The 16,769-nt window shown below is 34.7% G+C and overlaps 1 protein-coding gene across 1 annotated transcript in view; it reads left to right on the top strand.

Annotated features, from left to right (window-relative positions):
- The window catches only part of LOC132142365 (receptor tyrosine-protein kinase erbB-4-like), a 208,793-nt gene that overhangs the window by 103,094 nt on the left and 88,930 nt on the right, over nucleotides 1-16,769 (top strand). The window contains exon 2 of the mRNA XM_059552175.1: nucleotides 12,443-12,594. Within this exon, the coding sequence (XP_059408158.1) occupies nucleotides 12,443-12,594 (152 nt within the window). The remainder of the gene's footprint in view (nucleotides 1-12,442; nucleotides 12,595-16,769) is intronic.

The following is a 16,769-nucleotide window of genomic DNA, read 5'->3' as shown; positions in this document are numbered from 1 at the left end:
AAATGAAGACAGACACAGTTTATTTTTAATCCAGCTGTATTGACTCAGTGCAGCTTATAACATCCAAGTGAAATATATAACAGGAACATCTCAAGAAAAAAAGAAAGGAAAAAAAAGAATCACTGAGTTGGAAAAAAGGTTCACCCCCTTGTGTTAGCATTTTGTTGAACCACATTTTGCTTTAATTACAGTCTTAAAGCGATAGTTCACCCAAAAATAAAAATTATGTAATTAATGACTCTCATGTCGTTCCAAACCCGTAAGACCTCCGTTCATCTTCGGAACACAGTTTAAGATATTTTAGATTTAGTCAGAGAGCTTTCTGTCCCTCCATTGAAAACGTGTGTACGGTATACTGTCCATGGTTAGAAAGGTAATAAAACATCTTCAAAGTAGTCCATGTGACATCAGAGGGTCAGTTAGATTTTTTTGAAGCATCGAAAATACATTCTGGTCCAAAAATAGCAAAAACTACGACTTTATTCAGCATTGTCTGTTGTGAGAGAGAGATCAAAACACTTCAGTTTAGTGATATCCGGTTTATGAACGAATCACTCAATGTAACTGGATCTTCTCGAACCAGTTCACCAAATCGAACTGAATCGTTTGAAACAGTTCGCATCTCCAATAAGCATTGATCCACAAATGACTTAAGCTGTTAACTTTTTTAATGTGGCTGACACTCCCTCTGAGTTAAAACAAACCAATATCCCGGAGTAATTCATTTACTCAAACAGTACACTGACTGAACTGCTGTGAAGAGAGAACTGAAGATGAACACTATGATAACGAATGCACTATGCAATGTATAGTCACATTGCATAGATATCCTACGTAGACAACCTTAATCTCTAATAACTCCATTCTGCTGTCTGTTGTCTGTGTTTTTTTGTCTGAATATGGCACTTATCACATGCTGTGTGGTAAAGGCATTTTAACGAGTACGAGTTCAAGAGCTCAGTATCGGGCCCGATACCAATACCAGTATCGGTAATGGTGCATCCCTAATTATTATTTATTTATTTATTTTTTGGTATCCATCTCCTGAATTGTGCTTGTCCACAACTTTATCCCAGAGATGGGTGCAAAGCCCAAAAAAAAAAAAATTAAACCTAAAAAAAATTTTTTTAACCAGCTGAAACTAACTCTGCTACCACCACTTCACCACACATAAACAAGCACACACTTACCCAGAGGCACCCGCTTTCCTCCCAAATCCCATATGGAACATCTGACAGCTCTGCCTTTAGCTTGTAATCCATCTCTGGGAGCCACAACACCCAGTGCAATTATTCTTTCTTGCTGACTTTACCTGGAAAACATAATTGAAATAAGCTGGTTTTATTCGTAACACTTAAGGTAAATCTTTAAAGTGGAAAAATTGAGACTCTAACAAGCCAGTTTCCTGATGTTATAATGACACAAGAAATTAATAGACTGTCAAGGGAAAAAAACTTTAGCGGGAAACTGGTAATGTTGCTTACTCTTTACAAACTTACTAGAATAAACTTTAGTGATGAAACACCAATGGGCCAATTAACATAGTTCCAAAAAGAATGGATCGAGTGTTTTGGTGTTGCTGTAACCACACATTTTTCGCTGATATATGAATTTCCCCAACGTGTCCATTTCCTGTATATCTTAGTCTTGTAAGTTGTTTTACAAACAAAAACAATTTTGTCTGCTTATTAGATTAACTTATCGTTTTACGTTTGTCATTTGTAAGCAAACATAAATTTGATATTGTGGTGACTTTATAAACATTCTTTGTTGTTGTTCCAGGAATAATTACCTGAGTGACAGTAATTGTTGTCTCAGCTGCTGTGACAATATTTTTTCTATTAGTAGAATAAGAAAAACAAATTTACATTGGCTCAACAAAGTATCTTTTTTTGAGCAGAACTAAAAATGTTTTGTTTAGAATACTCAAAAGTCTGTACTGCAAGTACTGCATCAAGTTGCTTTTTAAAACTTTTTTTAAGTGTTCGCAACAGTTTATTTTTTACAGTGCACACACCCATCCATCCATCCATCCATCCATTAAAAGTTTCTTCAATTATAAAACATTGTGAAACTGAAACCTCTTTTGTCTGTTAATGATTTGGAAGTTGTTGTTCACGCTTTTATTACTGGAAAGCACTTTTTCTGACATGTCTTAAATATTATATCTATCTATATATCTGTTTTTTTTTTTTTCAAATTTCCTGTCATGTGATTATGCACACTGCATCAGCTCCATCCAGTCCCTTCAATGTTACCAGCCTGAGAAAACCTTTACCAAACTGTGCAGTTAGGTCTATTTCTTTTCATTTTTCATCAGTTTATACATTTTCCCTCATTCTTGCCCTTATATCTGTCACAACCTTTCTTTATCCGGCCTTTTTTTGGTCCACAGAGGTTTGAAGCCCGTTAAAGGGTTGGTCAGATTTGGAGGGGGTAGCCATTAAACAGTTTCCCTCTCTCTTTTCTCTGTGTGACAGTATTAGTGTGATGTTGTCCCACAATGCCTTCATTGTGCTTTATTGACAAAGTTCCTGTCAGTTATTGGTTAGCCTAAAAGAACAGAGGAACCCAAGAGTGAATGAGTCAGTAGCAGATCCAGTAATTAGGACATGCTCTGCAGTCAGATCCTTGATGGGGTGTTTGATGACTGTAATATTTCACTGTATTACAAACAGTTTTCTCAGGTAACATAAAAAGCATTTCATAAAGTAACAACTAAATTAGCTGGTTTTATTTGAAGTCAGTAAGACTTAATATTGTTGCTAGACTTACTATTGATCATACTTGGGGTAAGGGGTAACTTGTCCCAGAAACCAATGAGAACACCTTAGCAACCACATAAAAATGCCCTGGCAACCACTCAGAAGGCAAATATCATACTATATTTACTTATATCACCATAGAAACCACATTGGAATCCTCTACCTATATATTATATTTTTGTTTTGTTTCTTTATTTAATTGTATTATTACTGAATAAACTTGCCTACATGGAATGACAGCAGTGTGCAATTTTTTTAATTCAGACCAGGTAGGGCTCATTTACTGCATAACCTCTCGTAAATGTTATGACTCTAAACTCTGCAAGCATTTTTCAAATGTCAAAGTAATTTGTGAGGTGTAAAGATGGTGCTTTATGCACATGATGCGAGGATGTGGTGTACATGTAAAGAAGAAAGCAGCTGTGAATTGCTGGCACAGTCAGGCGTATGAAGTGGTCCCAGTCCAAGTGATTGTTTAGGTTTAATGGTGGAGTCTATAAAGAATCCCACCCACTAATACAGCTGTCTGCTATATGTGTTACATGTAGTGCTGAATACAGCTGACAAAGAGACAAACAATTCATCCTTGACATCTCATACATGCTGATATGCAGTAGGAAGGAAAGCAGGTTTAGGACTACTATCATTCATCATTTGTAAGTGACTCCTTCTGCATTTACTTTTAAACCCGACAAGTGACTGTTTATATGAATAAATGAGCGAATTAATCATTTATTCATTCAACTGATTTGTTCCAAAAACACTGATTCAAAGAACAAAACAAAGGACAAACACTTACTAATTCAGGAACAAAATAATTGACTGTATTTATGACTGTTCTGTCTTTATGACTGTTTACATGTTTATGACTATAATCTAGTTCAAAGGTCCTGATTCATTCAGGAACGAAACAAGTGCTTTATTGAATTAGATTGAAACTATTTTTGTTGGCAAATAAAAAAATAAATACACATTATTTATCAAGCTCTTATGTAAAAGCAATATTGCTAAAGTATAGCACATAAGTTGTGTACTATTTATAGTGCGTTTATGGTACTTTTTGAAGCATTTGGACGAATGTAGTTACTATGAGCTGTCGTGTAACGAAAAGATTTGTGTGATTATTTGACAAGAAGGAGAACATTTTTTGATCATGTGATCAAAATTTTCATTTCATGCTAAAGTGAGTGCAAACTGGCATGTCAGCCAAATGAAAGGGAGTGCAATCAATTTTATCAAAATTAGCCTAATATTCATTCATACCTTAATCTGATTAGTGTAAATGACCACACATTCCTGTTTGATATCCTCCTGTTTGTCCTGTCTTCCTGGCTGGGATTTCTAAAATGTCTAGGTTTTGTTTTTGTTTTCCATGATCCATGCTTTGCCATTGTTTCCATACTTGCTGAAGGTAATGACTTAAAAAACAGTTTGACCAGTATCATATAGGCATTGTACACAGTTGACCAATCGCAGCATGTGGGAAGGTGGGATCTATTGAGAAAGTCAAAGCTATGCACATAAACTCACTTATAATTCATGAGGACTGTGGAAAGCATGACAATAGGAAAACAAAGCCAAAACCTGGACATTTGAACATTTTAGGGGAAAATTGGATGTATGGTCACCCTGCTTTACTGTCATCTGTAGCACCTTTCACACAGTAATACCAGTAAATTGCCATAACATTACCAATACAACTTTACAGGTAAATACAAAAATGTACTGTTCACACAATCAACAACGTTCTGTGTTTTTTTCCTGGTGAAGCACCATTCACACATCAATTTCAAAATACTGGTTAATTATGTGACATCATTAACTGGAAATGACCTCTTAAAGGCTGCGCCATGTTTGTAAGCATGGAGAGGTATACTCGGTCAGTGTTTTTGTTCATGTTTTCATTTTTGTGTCAAACATTCACATTCATGCAGCTGCTTTTGCCCTAGAGACATCTTTCTTTGACGTCCGTAAACAGTGCAGAGTAAATGCATCAGAATGTTATGATTGGCCCACAGTAGATGTCTCACATCAGCGCGTTCAAAACTTGTACGTGCTCATACGTGTTAACACACAGCACACTACCAGTAGTTGACTGGTAATGTTATAACTTCTCATACCGTAAATTGCTGGAACGAATTTACCGGTATTTTTACCGGAAAAGGTCCTGCTCACGCATGATCTCCTAATGGTAATTTACCATAAAAACTGTATGTGTGAAAGGGGTTTGTGATTCACATTTCATCATGTTCAGCAATCTGTAGATACTTGCCCAGTCCTAAAAACATCCAAGTGTGAAGAGTGTTGACGATTAACAGTTGACTATTAATGAGTTCTCTGATGTGTAAGTTATGTGTCAAAGAGTCAAGTATAAACCGATGTACACAACATGCAGTGTCTAATAGATTCTGATCCACTGACATATTGATGATTATTCATCTGTTAAACAGAATAATTAACAACACTCATTGCTAATTTTGTTGCCAAATATTATCATCTACTATTTTCTACCATCATTTTAAAAATGAAATTTAATGGCCATAGAAATACCATTAAAGGAGTGTCCCAAGTCATATCTATCAGTGTTTGGAGACTAAATAGATATGTGTGCTCTTTTGACTTACCTAGTACTAAATAATGACTTAGCAACAACCCAGAACACTAGTTTCATAGAGATAAATCTATTTATTTATTTTTTTAAAGAGTGCTGTAATTACTGGCCTCCACAGCAATTACATAACCTTTCTCCCACCCCTATATCATAGATTGGTCGGTTGGCTTTTGCAAGCAGATATAGAGAAAAAAACAACAGTAAGGTTCCTGTGGCATGCTGTGGGTGAAGAAGAACAGTGTGACATGTTTGTGTTGTTTCATGTGTCATTAGTGCTACTGTGTATTGCTATTGAAAGTCATATATTAAAGAAGGACATTTGGGTGTCATGTGCATATACTGGAGGAAGATATTCAGATGGCTGCATTATTGTAATTGCAATAATGCAACCAAGGAATATTACACTTCTAAACTGATGTATTTGTGCCACACCACTGCTTTAAATGTGATTCCTGCTCTTATTGCAAAACTCATTGCAACAATTTCCTCTTTAACTTTAGGTTTTGCAATAGCCTGAATCCACTATCAAATATTAGATTATAAGAGATCAGAATCCAAAAACAATAGGTAAAATAAGATATATTTCAAGATAGAAGATATATTAGTAAAATACATCCTTACGGAAAAGAACCAGAGCCGAAGGAAGTAACTCAGTCAGCATGCTGACACAAAATCTGCTCATGTCCAGATGGCTTCATCCACTAAAACCAGACCGTTTGGTTAAACTAAGGTGACTTTAACATACATTACTGCAAGCAAATGTGCCAGCTATGATGTAACCTTGTCCCTTGAATGGAACTTCTACAGGCCTGGCTCGTGAAAAGGAGCTCATATGTGAACAACAGGAATTGAACTCATTACATATGTACATTTAACATTCTAAGTAAGGATTTACCCTCTGTAGATGGTTAACTTTCACCTCTGATACTAAATAATTCACACTTTTGGATCATGCATTATCTACTCAATAATGGTACATGCTAATAAATGCATTAAGGTTTTAGATATTCAAGACACGACTTGAATTCCTGAATATGGCATGTGGTAGAGTTCAGTTTGTCCTACAGGGTAATTTAAAGGAGCAGTTCACCCTATCACTTGCTCACAAATGGATCTTCTGCAGTGAATGGGTGCTGGCAGAGTGAGAGTCCAAACAGCTGATTAAAACATCACAATAATCCACAAGTAATCCACACAACTCCAGTCCATCAATTAACGAGTCCATCCGGTGAATTGAAAAGCTGCATGTTTGTGAGAAACACATCCACCAAGACGTTTTTAACTCCAAAGTGTTGCTTCCAGCTAAACAAGTCCACTCTCCCTAATATTGCTTTCTCCAGTGAAAAAGTCCCCTCGTCTGAGTCAGGAGAGAAATATGCACAGATCAAGCAAGATTTATAGCAAAAACAGTCTAAAGCAAACACATATGTTGGTGAATTTTGATGTGAGAGGACAACAGGAGATGGACTTTCAAAATATTAGTTAGAAAGACTATGGAATATTTGTTGTACTTCCTGCCACAGCTTGCATCTTAAAGTAGTAGTTCATTTATTTTAATTACACAGCAGTTAGAACTTGTGCATATGCATTTGAATACAATGGACACATACATGAAAAGTGTTTAAAGGTAATCTCTCAATTGTTTTCATTTCTCCAATGAATTATTATTAGATGTGATACACTGATATTTAGTCAATACTTTCAGGGTGACCTAGAGGTCTGTAATTTAAAAGAGCCATTAAGTTAAATTTTTTAAGCCATCATTTTGTGTACATTTTTGGAGAAGAGCAATGAGTGTTTGATTATCTTGATATGTATGATTTAAAACATAGATGACCCAGTTTGTTCTTTCAGTCCATATTGATCATATTCAACCCAAATTGCCTGTGAATAATAACCATTTTTTGTCACTTTTTTTTCATGATCAAATAGCAGTTTGACACTAGGCAACATGTATAGGGCTTGCTAGTATCTGAACTTAATTTCACACATTGTGAAGTATGCAAGTTGTCTGATTATACTTGATCACATTATTAAAATTCATGATTTACAATTATACTTTCAGAAAATTACACTTGGTGTGCAGCTATGAACCCATAGTCATGTGATTGTCCCTCATGCTTTGAGAGCCACTATTATCAGCTCAATAGGACTATATGGTACTCAGTGTCAATTAGATTTTTAGTTTCCTTGCAATTTATAATATCGGTCTTCAATCAGTAGAGCTCTGAGCACCTTACATCATTGTATGTGTATTATTTTGTTCTTCAATAGCCTCAGCTACTCTGTCATGTAGTTTAACAAATTTGATCACAGGTTTGATTGATTATTATTAAAATTAGAAATGAAAAGTTTTTTAGATGTCTATTTATGTTTGGATATCAAAATTATACAATAATAATAAAAAAATGTTTTCTTGCATTTTTGGATTTTTATGATGACCTGAATTTTAATGTATCAATGTTTTCATGTAAACACCCAAAAATCCATTAAACTCAAACATTTAATTGATTCCACATAAAAAATGTTAAACAAAAAAATTATCTTAATGATCTAAATTTATTTAAGACATATTATTAAATATGACTATCAAACTATTAATCATCTAATAATCGAATTTAATCTGACTAAATCAACCTGACTACATTAAACTGGACCAAATAATAGACCATTAAAATTCATTCTTTCTGAATTAAGCGGTTTTATTCCAGTCAAAGTTATTTTTTAATGTCTAAATCAGCCTGAATTACTTTTGATTGGATGAATAACAAGGCATTTGAGTCAGATCAAATAGAAATCACACTTTTCATTTCACATTCAAGTGGACTTGTCAAAATATCTGAAAGAAACTGAATAGAAAGCAGAACATTGTATCATTACTGATTTTTACCCATTATCCTGATTTTGTCATGCGATCATGTCTGTTTCTGGACATTGAAAGCCTGCATTTTCAAAAAACATCTCATGTGATTTCCACCATTTTTGGATTTTATAATGACCTGAATTTTAATAGTTTCAAAGTTCTGTTGTAACACACAAAAACCAATTTAAACCAATGAATTTAATTGGCTCCACCAAAAAATGAAAAGCATATTTCTTCAACAGAATTAATCCAGTGAAGGTCTTGATAAGATACTTTGAATTTATACTTATATTGTTCTAAAAACTCAAGGCTGCAATTGTATCTACAATTCTCAAATATGAGAGCCGGGTACGTGTCTTCTTTCTGTGCTTCATACGCTGATTCATGTTATTGCACTTGACAGAGTTCATTTCCAAGAGGAAACAATCAAACTGCCGGCTCAACGCTGGGGATATTACGGTCAATTTTGATATGAACAGCCTAACTGCAATGGGAACACATTACATTCGGAAGCCTGGAATGCAGATGCATGATTATGTCTACTACAAACATCAATTTCCATCACATTACTCAACCGAATGTTCCTTGTCATGTGCACAACACTGCCATACCACCCAACGCTTCTTTGTAGATTTGTTGCTTCATATACTTCATCCCAGCAGCAAAATGCCATCAGTAGATCTCAAGTTTGATGGATTGGGAGCATAATTCCACTCCCAACATGGTTTGCATGCTTCAGTGACCTCCTACAATAGCCGTCCACCTGAGATATGACTTTTACTATAATACATTCAGCAACTGTGACTCTTAATAAGAATATGGATTACAGCATGAATCTAATTTATAGTCACCTGATTATTTATTGGCTGACTGCATCATGTAATGTCCACTTCATGTCATATTTCTGCTATTTACACCTTTTTTTTCTTTTTTTTTTTGCAGTTTAAGCAAATTATTATTGATTCAGATTATGCGAACTAAGGTTTATGTCGTTAAAAAGGCAGCAAACTTTGTTCAGGTCATTCTTAAAGGATCAAATTTGGATCTCAGTTTTTGTTGTGATTTGCATTTTAGGCAATGACAGGGCAATAAAATACATTACCTAGATGTCCTTTAACTGAAATCCTAAGAATTATACTATATAATTTTCTCACCGAGAAGAGAAAGCTGTGTCGAAGATCATCACGGATGTCCTTATAGCCAAATGGGGTTGGTGTCACTTGATATTGGTTTAATCAATGGCATTTATTAAGGTTTGTGATAGAGAATGATGATTCAGGGCACACTGGAGGTTTTAGCATGAGGAGAGGGTGGCTTACTCTGACCCCGTCAGCTAATGATGGATGAGGGACTGCTGCAATTTCATTGGCCAATCTCTGAGCTATTAAGTGATTGCAAACATTCGGGAAAACAGTCTGTTCCCTTATAATCATAGTTGGACTGAGGAGATTCATTAAGGTGAATGTGATGAACGAATTTGTTGCACATCCCTATGAGCTTTGGTTTACACGGTCAAAAATGATAAGTGTGTGGAATAGCGGGATGGGTGTTAATGTGGTGATCTTTCACTCCATTGATCCTGCCTGGATCCCATATCCTCAGATTTTGTCTACAAATGCTGTTGAAGTATGGAAATGAATCCTCTAGCATCATAAATGATCATGGATTATTGGGTCAGTGTGAGCAGGGAGCAAAAGGACACATTCTCATTTATCATTCTTAGATTTTGAGTACATCAGTCACCCTTATATTGAATGTTTAATTTGAAACACGTTTGCCTCTAAGCCGTAGTAAAGTAAAAGCTCAAAGTACTAAAAGTTGAAGGCAAAGATTGCTGAAGCCTTACAGAGCGAATTCTGTAACATGCTTCATAATGTAACATTTCTCGGCAACTGCCAAATATGTGTAAACGTTGGCTTTGGTGAGTAAATACAACACACTAGTTATCTGGTAATTTTAGGAACTGCAACTTAAATAAAATAAATGATAAATTGACTCTCTCTGATATAAGTGAGTTACATGTTATTTTAGAATTATTTATTATTATTCATTATTATAGTATTTATTAATATCAATTAATTAATTAAAAAAATGTATATTTTCAATTTTCATTTTAGTTTAAGTTTGAATAATTTTACTGTATGTGCTACTGTATTATTTTGTCATTATTATTATTATTATTATTATTATTATTATTATTTATATTTTAAACTTTTCTAGTTATCTTTAATTCATTTCATTTCAGTCATGTTATGATAACTTATTTTATTTGAGCTAGTTGACATGGCAACATTTCTTAAACATTTTGGATTTTTTGTTTTTCAATTGCTTCAATTGATTTCAATCCAGCTTTTCAATTGATGATTTTTTTTTTTTTGTAAATTCTTTTTAACAGTTTTAGTTTTTGTTAATGATATTAACACTGGTGCACAAATCTAATTGAAATCATGCCAACCATCAGCTTGCACGTTTTTAAAAACTGAAGTCAGTTTTCAGAATAAAAATGAAAAGATAAAAAAAAAATCCCACAGTTACCTTTATTTATTTATTTTTACCCTGAGGCAAAACTGGACTTCCATTTTTAAAAGCTTTTAACTAAGCGAAGTTTACCCATGGATTTTTGACCTTTAATCTTACTACATGCCATTTGTGTTCTGTGTGTTAAACCCCGGTGAAATGTGAAAGTGGGACACTGTTTTTTTAATTTTTTTATTTAATTTTTTTTTATAGCCCCAGTCTCCATGTTTAAGCAATGTCACTGAGAGAGAGAAAACAAGTAGACTTCTATCTGTGAGAAACATGTTATCGGACAGCTCACTGCTTTCCTTACCAGCTGTTTGCTCACCCATAGATACTGTATGTGGTATATTCAAGGGAATTTATTCTCCATCTGTCCAGCAGAGGTCTAAATCTTCGCTCTGTATACACTATGGCACTGCTGTGTCATCTGAGACTACCTAACTGTGACAGTGAATGAATTTAAAGGGGAAGGGTGCAATTTGTCCAAAACAATAATATGGAGTGGTCCGCTCGGCAGGCGGTGGGCCGTAATATAGCTTGCTGTAATGTAGAGAAACAGTCACCCTCCGGGGTTCAATAACTGCTTATTACTCCTGCCTCCACTTCGAAAAGCAACACGATCACCATCAGCCCCGGTGGCCTCCCACATTATAACTCTGCGCTATCGACTGGAGTTTCTGTTATTTTCTAAGCCTGTTCAGCAAATCCCTGTTTGTGGTCATGGTTCCACAGGTCTGTGATCTAATAGACGATGTTAGGGAATTGTCCTCTCCAGCTCTCATTTGTCTTCATATAGAGGCAAGAGCCGAGCTGGACGGTTTCAGCAACAGATTATAATGATATATTGATGAAACCAGCTTCACAACTTGTTCATACAGTATATATGATATAATAATATTACCAAAAAAAAAAGAGGGATCATACAAAATACATGTTATTTTTGTTTTATTCAATACTGACCTGAATAAGATATTTCACATTTAAGATGTTTATATGTTGTCCAATAGAAAATAATAGTAGAATTGGTCCCACTTTATATTAGGTGGCCTTAACTACTATGTACTTACATAAAAAAATAAGTACAATGTACTTATTGTGTTCATATTGTATTGTAAAACACTTTTGCTGCTATTGAGGTGGGATAGGGGTAAGGTTAGGGAGAGGGTTGGAGGTATGGGTAAGTTTAAGGGTGGGTTAAGGTGTAAAGTATGGGTCAACAGTGTAATTATAAATGTAATTACAGAAATTAAATACAGATGTAATTACATGTAGTAGTTTTTTTAAATATAAGTACAATGTAAAAACATGTATGTACATAATAAGTACATTGTACTAAATTATTAATTAAAATGTAAGTACATAGTAGTTAAGGCCACTTAATATAAAGTGGGTCCGTAGAATTTATACCTGGTACCTGGTATTAATTACCCAGCTTCAAAGTTTACATAGACTTGATTCTTAATTTTGTGTGTTACTGGGAAGATCCACAGTTTTGTTTGTTTGTTTGTTTGTTTTTAGGTGTGGGTGGGGGGGTTGGGGGTTTTGGGGGTGGATCTCAAAATCATGGATCTCAAAGCGATCTCAATTGGTAAGATATTGCAAGTTGTGTATATATACTCAATGAACTGCTGGTGCAAAACCGTTTTAGTGGTCTGATCAATCTTTCTTTTATCTCCTCTATAGTGTGTCTTGGCACTGATAACAAGCTCAGCACGCTGTCGGATTTGGACCAGCAGTACAAAACTCTTCGCAATTTCTACGAGAACTGTGAGATGGTCATGGGTAATCTGGAGATAACCAGTATTGAAAGAAATCGCAACCTTTCTTTCCTCAGGGTGAGTACTCACAACTTAAAACAGCAATATTGTGAAATCTACGGTGGCCGATTCAGCTCAACACGCTGCAACTTAAGAAAACACATGCAAATTGAAAAAACATCAGCAAATGAAGAAAACATCTTCATCAGTTTGACAACACAAGTGTTGCAAATCATCACAACACATGCATATAACGAAACGCGCTGCAAATCCTTCACAACACATGCATATAGCGAAACGAGCTGCAAATCATCACAACACCTGCATATAACGAAACGAGCTGCAATCATCACAACACCTGCTTATAACGAAACGAACTGCAAATCATCACAAAACCTGCATATAACAAAACGCGCTGCAAATCATCACAACACATGCATAAACGAAACGCACTGCAAATCATCACAACACAAACACATGCATAAACGAAACACACTGCAAATCCTCAGAACACATGCAATTAAAAAACGCGCTGCAAATAGCGCTGAACACAATGGAAATGTTTCAAGGAGACTTCAAAAAGTGTCGGACCCGGCTTGGATTTGTTTATTGTGCAGTGGCTACTGGTCAGTGGAGTTGTTGGTGAACTGAAAGGTGAGTTTTTTTTTTTTCATTGTGTTTTTTAAACACCATGATTCCTTTATCTTTTGGATATTATTAGCCTAATGTAAAATGTAAATGTAAAACGTTACTTTAGATGGCTAACTTTAATATTCTCAACTAAATATAACTTCAAGGTTAATGAAAATAAATTTGCAATGCTTCATTAATTGTTTCTTAATGTGTATGTGCTGTGAGGATTTGGAGCGTTTCTTAATTTATATGTGTTGTGAAGTATTTGCAGCGCGTTTCGTTGTATGCATGTGTTGTGAAGTATTTGCAGCGCGTTTCGTTGTATGCAAGTGTTGTGATGATTTGCAGCGCGTTTCGCTATATGCATGTGTTGTGGTGATTTGCAACACTTGTGTTGTCAAACTGATGAAGATGTTTTCTTCACTTGCTGATGTTTTTTCAATTTGCATGTGTTTTCTTAAGTTGCAGCGTGTTGAGCTGTCTCGGCCACCGTATAAATTTTATTAAAACATGTAAAAAAAAAAAAAAAAAAACAGCTTAAAAAAACAAATAAAACTGTTTTCTATTTAATTATTATTTTTTGATAAGATTGTTTATTCCTGTGATGAAAAGCTAAATTTTCAGCATCATTACTTCAATCTTCAGTGTCTAATATGCTGATTTGCTGCTCAAGAACCATTTATTTTTGTTATCAATGTTGTAAACTGTTGTGCTGCTTAATATTTTTGTGAAAAATAAAAACTATTTGAAATTGAAATCTCTTATAACATTGTCAGTCAGTCAGTCAGACAGTCAATCAATCATTTATATTTGAATTTAGATGGCATTTTATTACGTGTGACTAACAGAATACCACATAAATATAAAAATAGCAAAAGACTATTTACTGTCAATATGAACACTCCAGTGACATGACATTGGAGAGCAAGCCATCGTGTATTTCTGGATTTCAAAGGCAGTTGGAGCTTTTAGCAGTCTTATGTATGTGCTCTGCAATTACTGGCAACACTGATGGTTAAATAGCTCTTTTTCATTTGCATTAATGGATGTTACTTTGGTTCCAAACCTTGTATAGCTGCAGAAATGGAGCAAAAAGGCTGTATAGGGGGGGGGGGGGGGGGGGGGGGTTATTTTTTTCATCCTAAAACCAGGTGTATTACTTATTCTCAGAGAAATCAACTGGCTTCTGAGTCTTAATAAATTAATGGTTTTTCATGAAAGTTGCCTCATAATGGCTCTAATGGCTCGCTTAGGAGGTGCTGGAGACTGCCGAACCAATTATTGAAATGTCAGAATTTTCTTTTAGTTGATTATTTTCACAAAAATAATAATAATAATAATAATAATAATAATTATTATTATTATTATTATAATTTATTTGATCAAAAATACAGAAAAAAACTGTAATTTTGTGATATATTATTACAATTTAAAATAATTGTTTTTAAATTTATTGTACTTTAAATTATCATTTATTTCTGTGATGCAAAGCTGAATTTTTAGGATCATTATCACATGATCCTTTAGACATTATTCTAATATGATGATTCATTATCAAAGTTGGAAACAGTTCTCCTGCTCATAACATGTGATACTTTTTTAGGATACTTTGATGAATAAAAAGTAAAAAAAAAAAAAAAAAAAAGCTATGTTTTTAAAATATAAATATTTTGTAATAACAATATACACTACTGGTCAGTAATTTGGGGTCAGTAATTTTTTTTTTCCTTTCTTCTTTTTAAATAAAATCAATACTTTTATTCAGCAAGGATGCTTTAAATTGATAAAAAGTGATAGTAAAGAAAATATATTATTAGAATATATATTATTAGAATTTTTTATTTTTATTTTGAATTAATGCAGTTCTTTTTAACCTTTTATTCATCAAATATATTAGACAACAGAACTGTTTCCAACACTCATAATAAATCAGAATATTAGAATGATTTCTAAATGATCATGTGATAGACTGGATGTCACATGCGACACTGAAGCCTGGAGTAATGATGCTGAAAATTCAGCTATATATACACACACACACACACACACACACACACACACACACACACACACACACACACACACACACACACACACACACACACACACTACCAGTGAAAAGTTTGAAACAGATTTGTTAATGATTTTGAATTAAGCTCTCCAAGGCTGCATTTATCTATTAATGATCAAACTTGAAAAAAATTTAAAACTTTTTTTTCTGTGTGAATATATTATAAAACAAATTATACAAATAACAAATTATTTACAATTAAACAAATAAGTTATTTATATGGTGAAAAGCTAAATGCTAAAATAAAAATGCTAAGATGCTGATATGGTGCTCAATTATTTGCTTGATTAGTGCTTAATTAAGATTAAGAACTACACCAAAGTCCACTTGAAATGGTGGTCCAAGTTACTGTACACAAATATTGTGAGTGCAACAGAATTTTTCATTCAGTTATTAACATGCTTAAATGCACCTCGTTTGTATTTTGTCGTGACGCTTCCGCTTTTTTTTGTCATCCCCTATATACACAGGTTTCTTGTATACAAACAATACCGGATGCGCGCGCATCCAGGAGGCAGAAAACCGCTATGCTGTTATGCCGAGTTCAGTAAAAGAACATTGTAATTAACGTAGATTTCGCATTGTTTGTAATTTCTTGTTGACTCAATAATAAATTGCAATTTCAGAGTTGGATCTGTTTGTTTGTGTTTCATATTAATATATTATTAATATAACATTATGTAAAACGTCCAACTGTTTACGAATCAAAATCCGGACATACTGTGATGCATGTATGAATTATCATGTTAGCACTGTGGCTCGGTTGGTACAATTGACAACGCCACAACTCCTTGGCATTTTGACTAGCGACAACACCACCACCTAAACCATTTACTCCGGTACGAAGAGTGCGGGTCTTTTGCCTCTTGGTTGCGTGCGCAAGCAGTGATGACGTCGCCGAGAAATCCATGTATTGTGCACGAAAACAACTGAGGAACAAAGCCATTTTTAAAAGGTCTCTTGTTTACCTGTAGCCCTGATGTTTTCCCATCAATCTACCAGCATCCAGGATCAGGGTGTGTATCGGCAGATAGTGTCACTTTGGCCTGTCAAGTACACCTACGGTCCACTGTCAGTTTTTATCCTGGTCAAGGCCTGAGCGTTCCAACAGCAGCTAATGATGTTACAGGGTTTGACTGAGTCTTCATTAAGGTCTGATCAATCAGGCTGCTGGCTCCCTCCATGCCTGCTTAGTGGGAAAACCAAAGTGGCTCAATGTCTGAGCTGCCAGCTTGTGTTAATATCAGGAACTGCCATAGACAATTGCCTCTTTGCATTTGTTACCCTGCCACCACAGTCCATAGATGCAGTTCATGTGGAGAGACAGATCTATACAGTGGTAGAACATCTCTCAGGTCATTTTTTCCCTTCTCATTAAAATCCTTCTTACATTTCAATCTCTAAGTTGAAAAACACACTCTCTAGGGGTATCTCTACCATATTATCTGACCAGCAGAGAAGAAGAAAACTTGGGGAAGAAAACACAAGTTTAAGAGGGATCCACTCCACAATTTTTTTTTCAGTACATAAAAAAGGCAATTGAAACTTT

The sequence above is a fragment of the Carassius carassius genome, chromosome 6 (genome assembly GCF_963082965.1).
Source record: "Carassius carassius chromosome 6, fCarCar2.1, whole genome shotgun sequence".
NCBI classification, from domain to species: Eukaryota; Metazoa; Chordata; class Actinopteri; order Cypriniformes; family Cyprinidae; genus Carassius; species Carassius carassius.
This window is presented reverse-complemented; position numbering and strand designations above follow the sequence as displayed.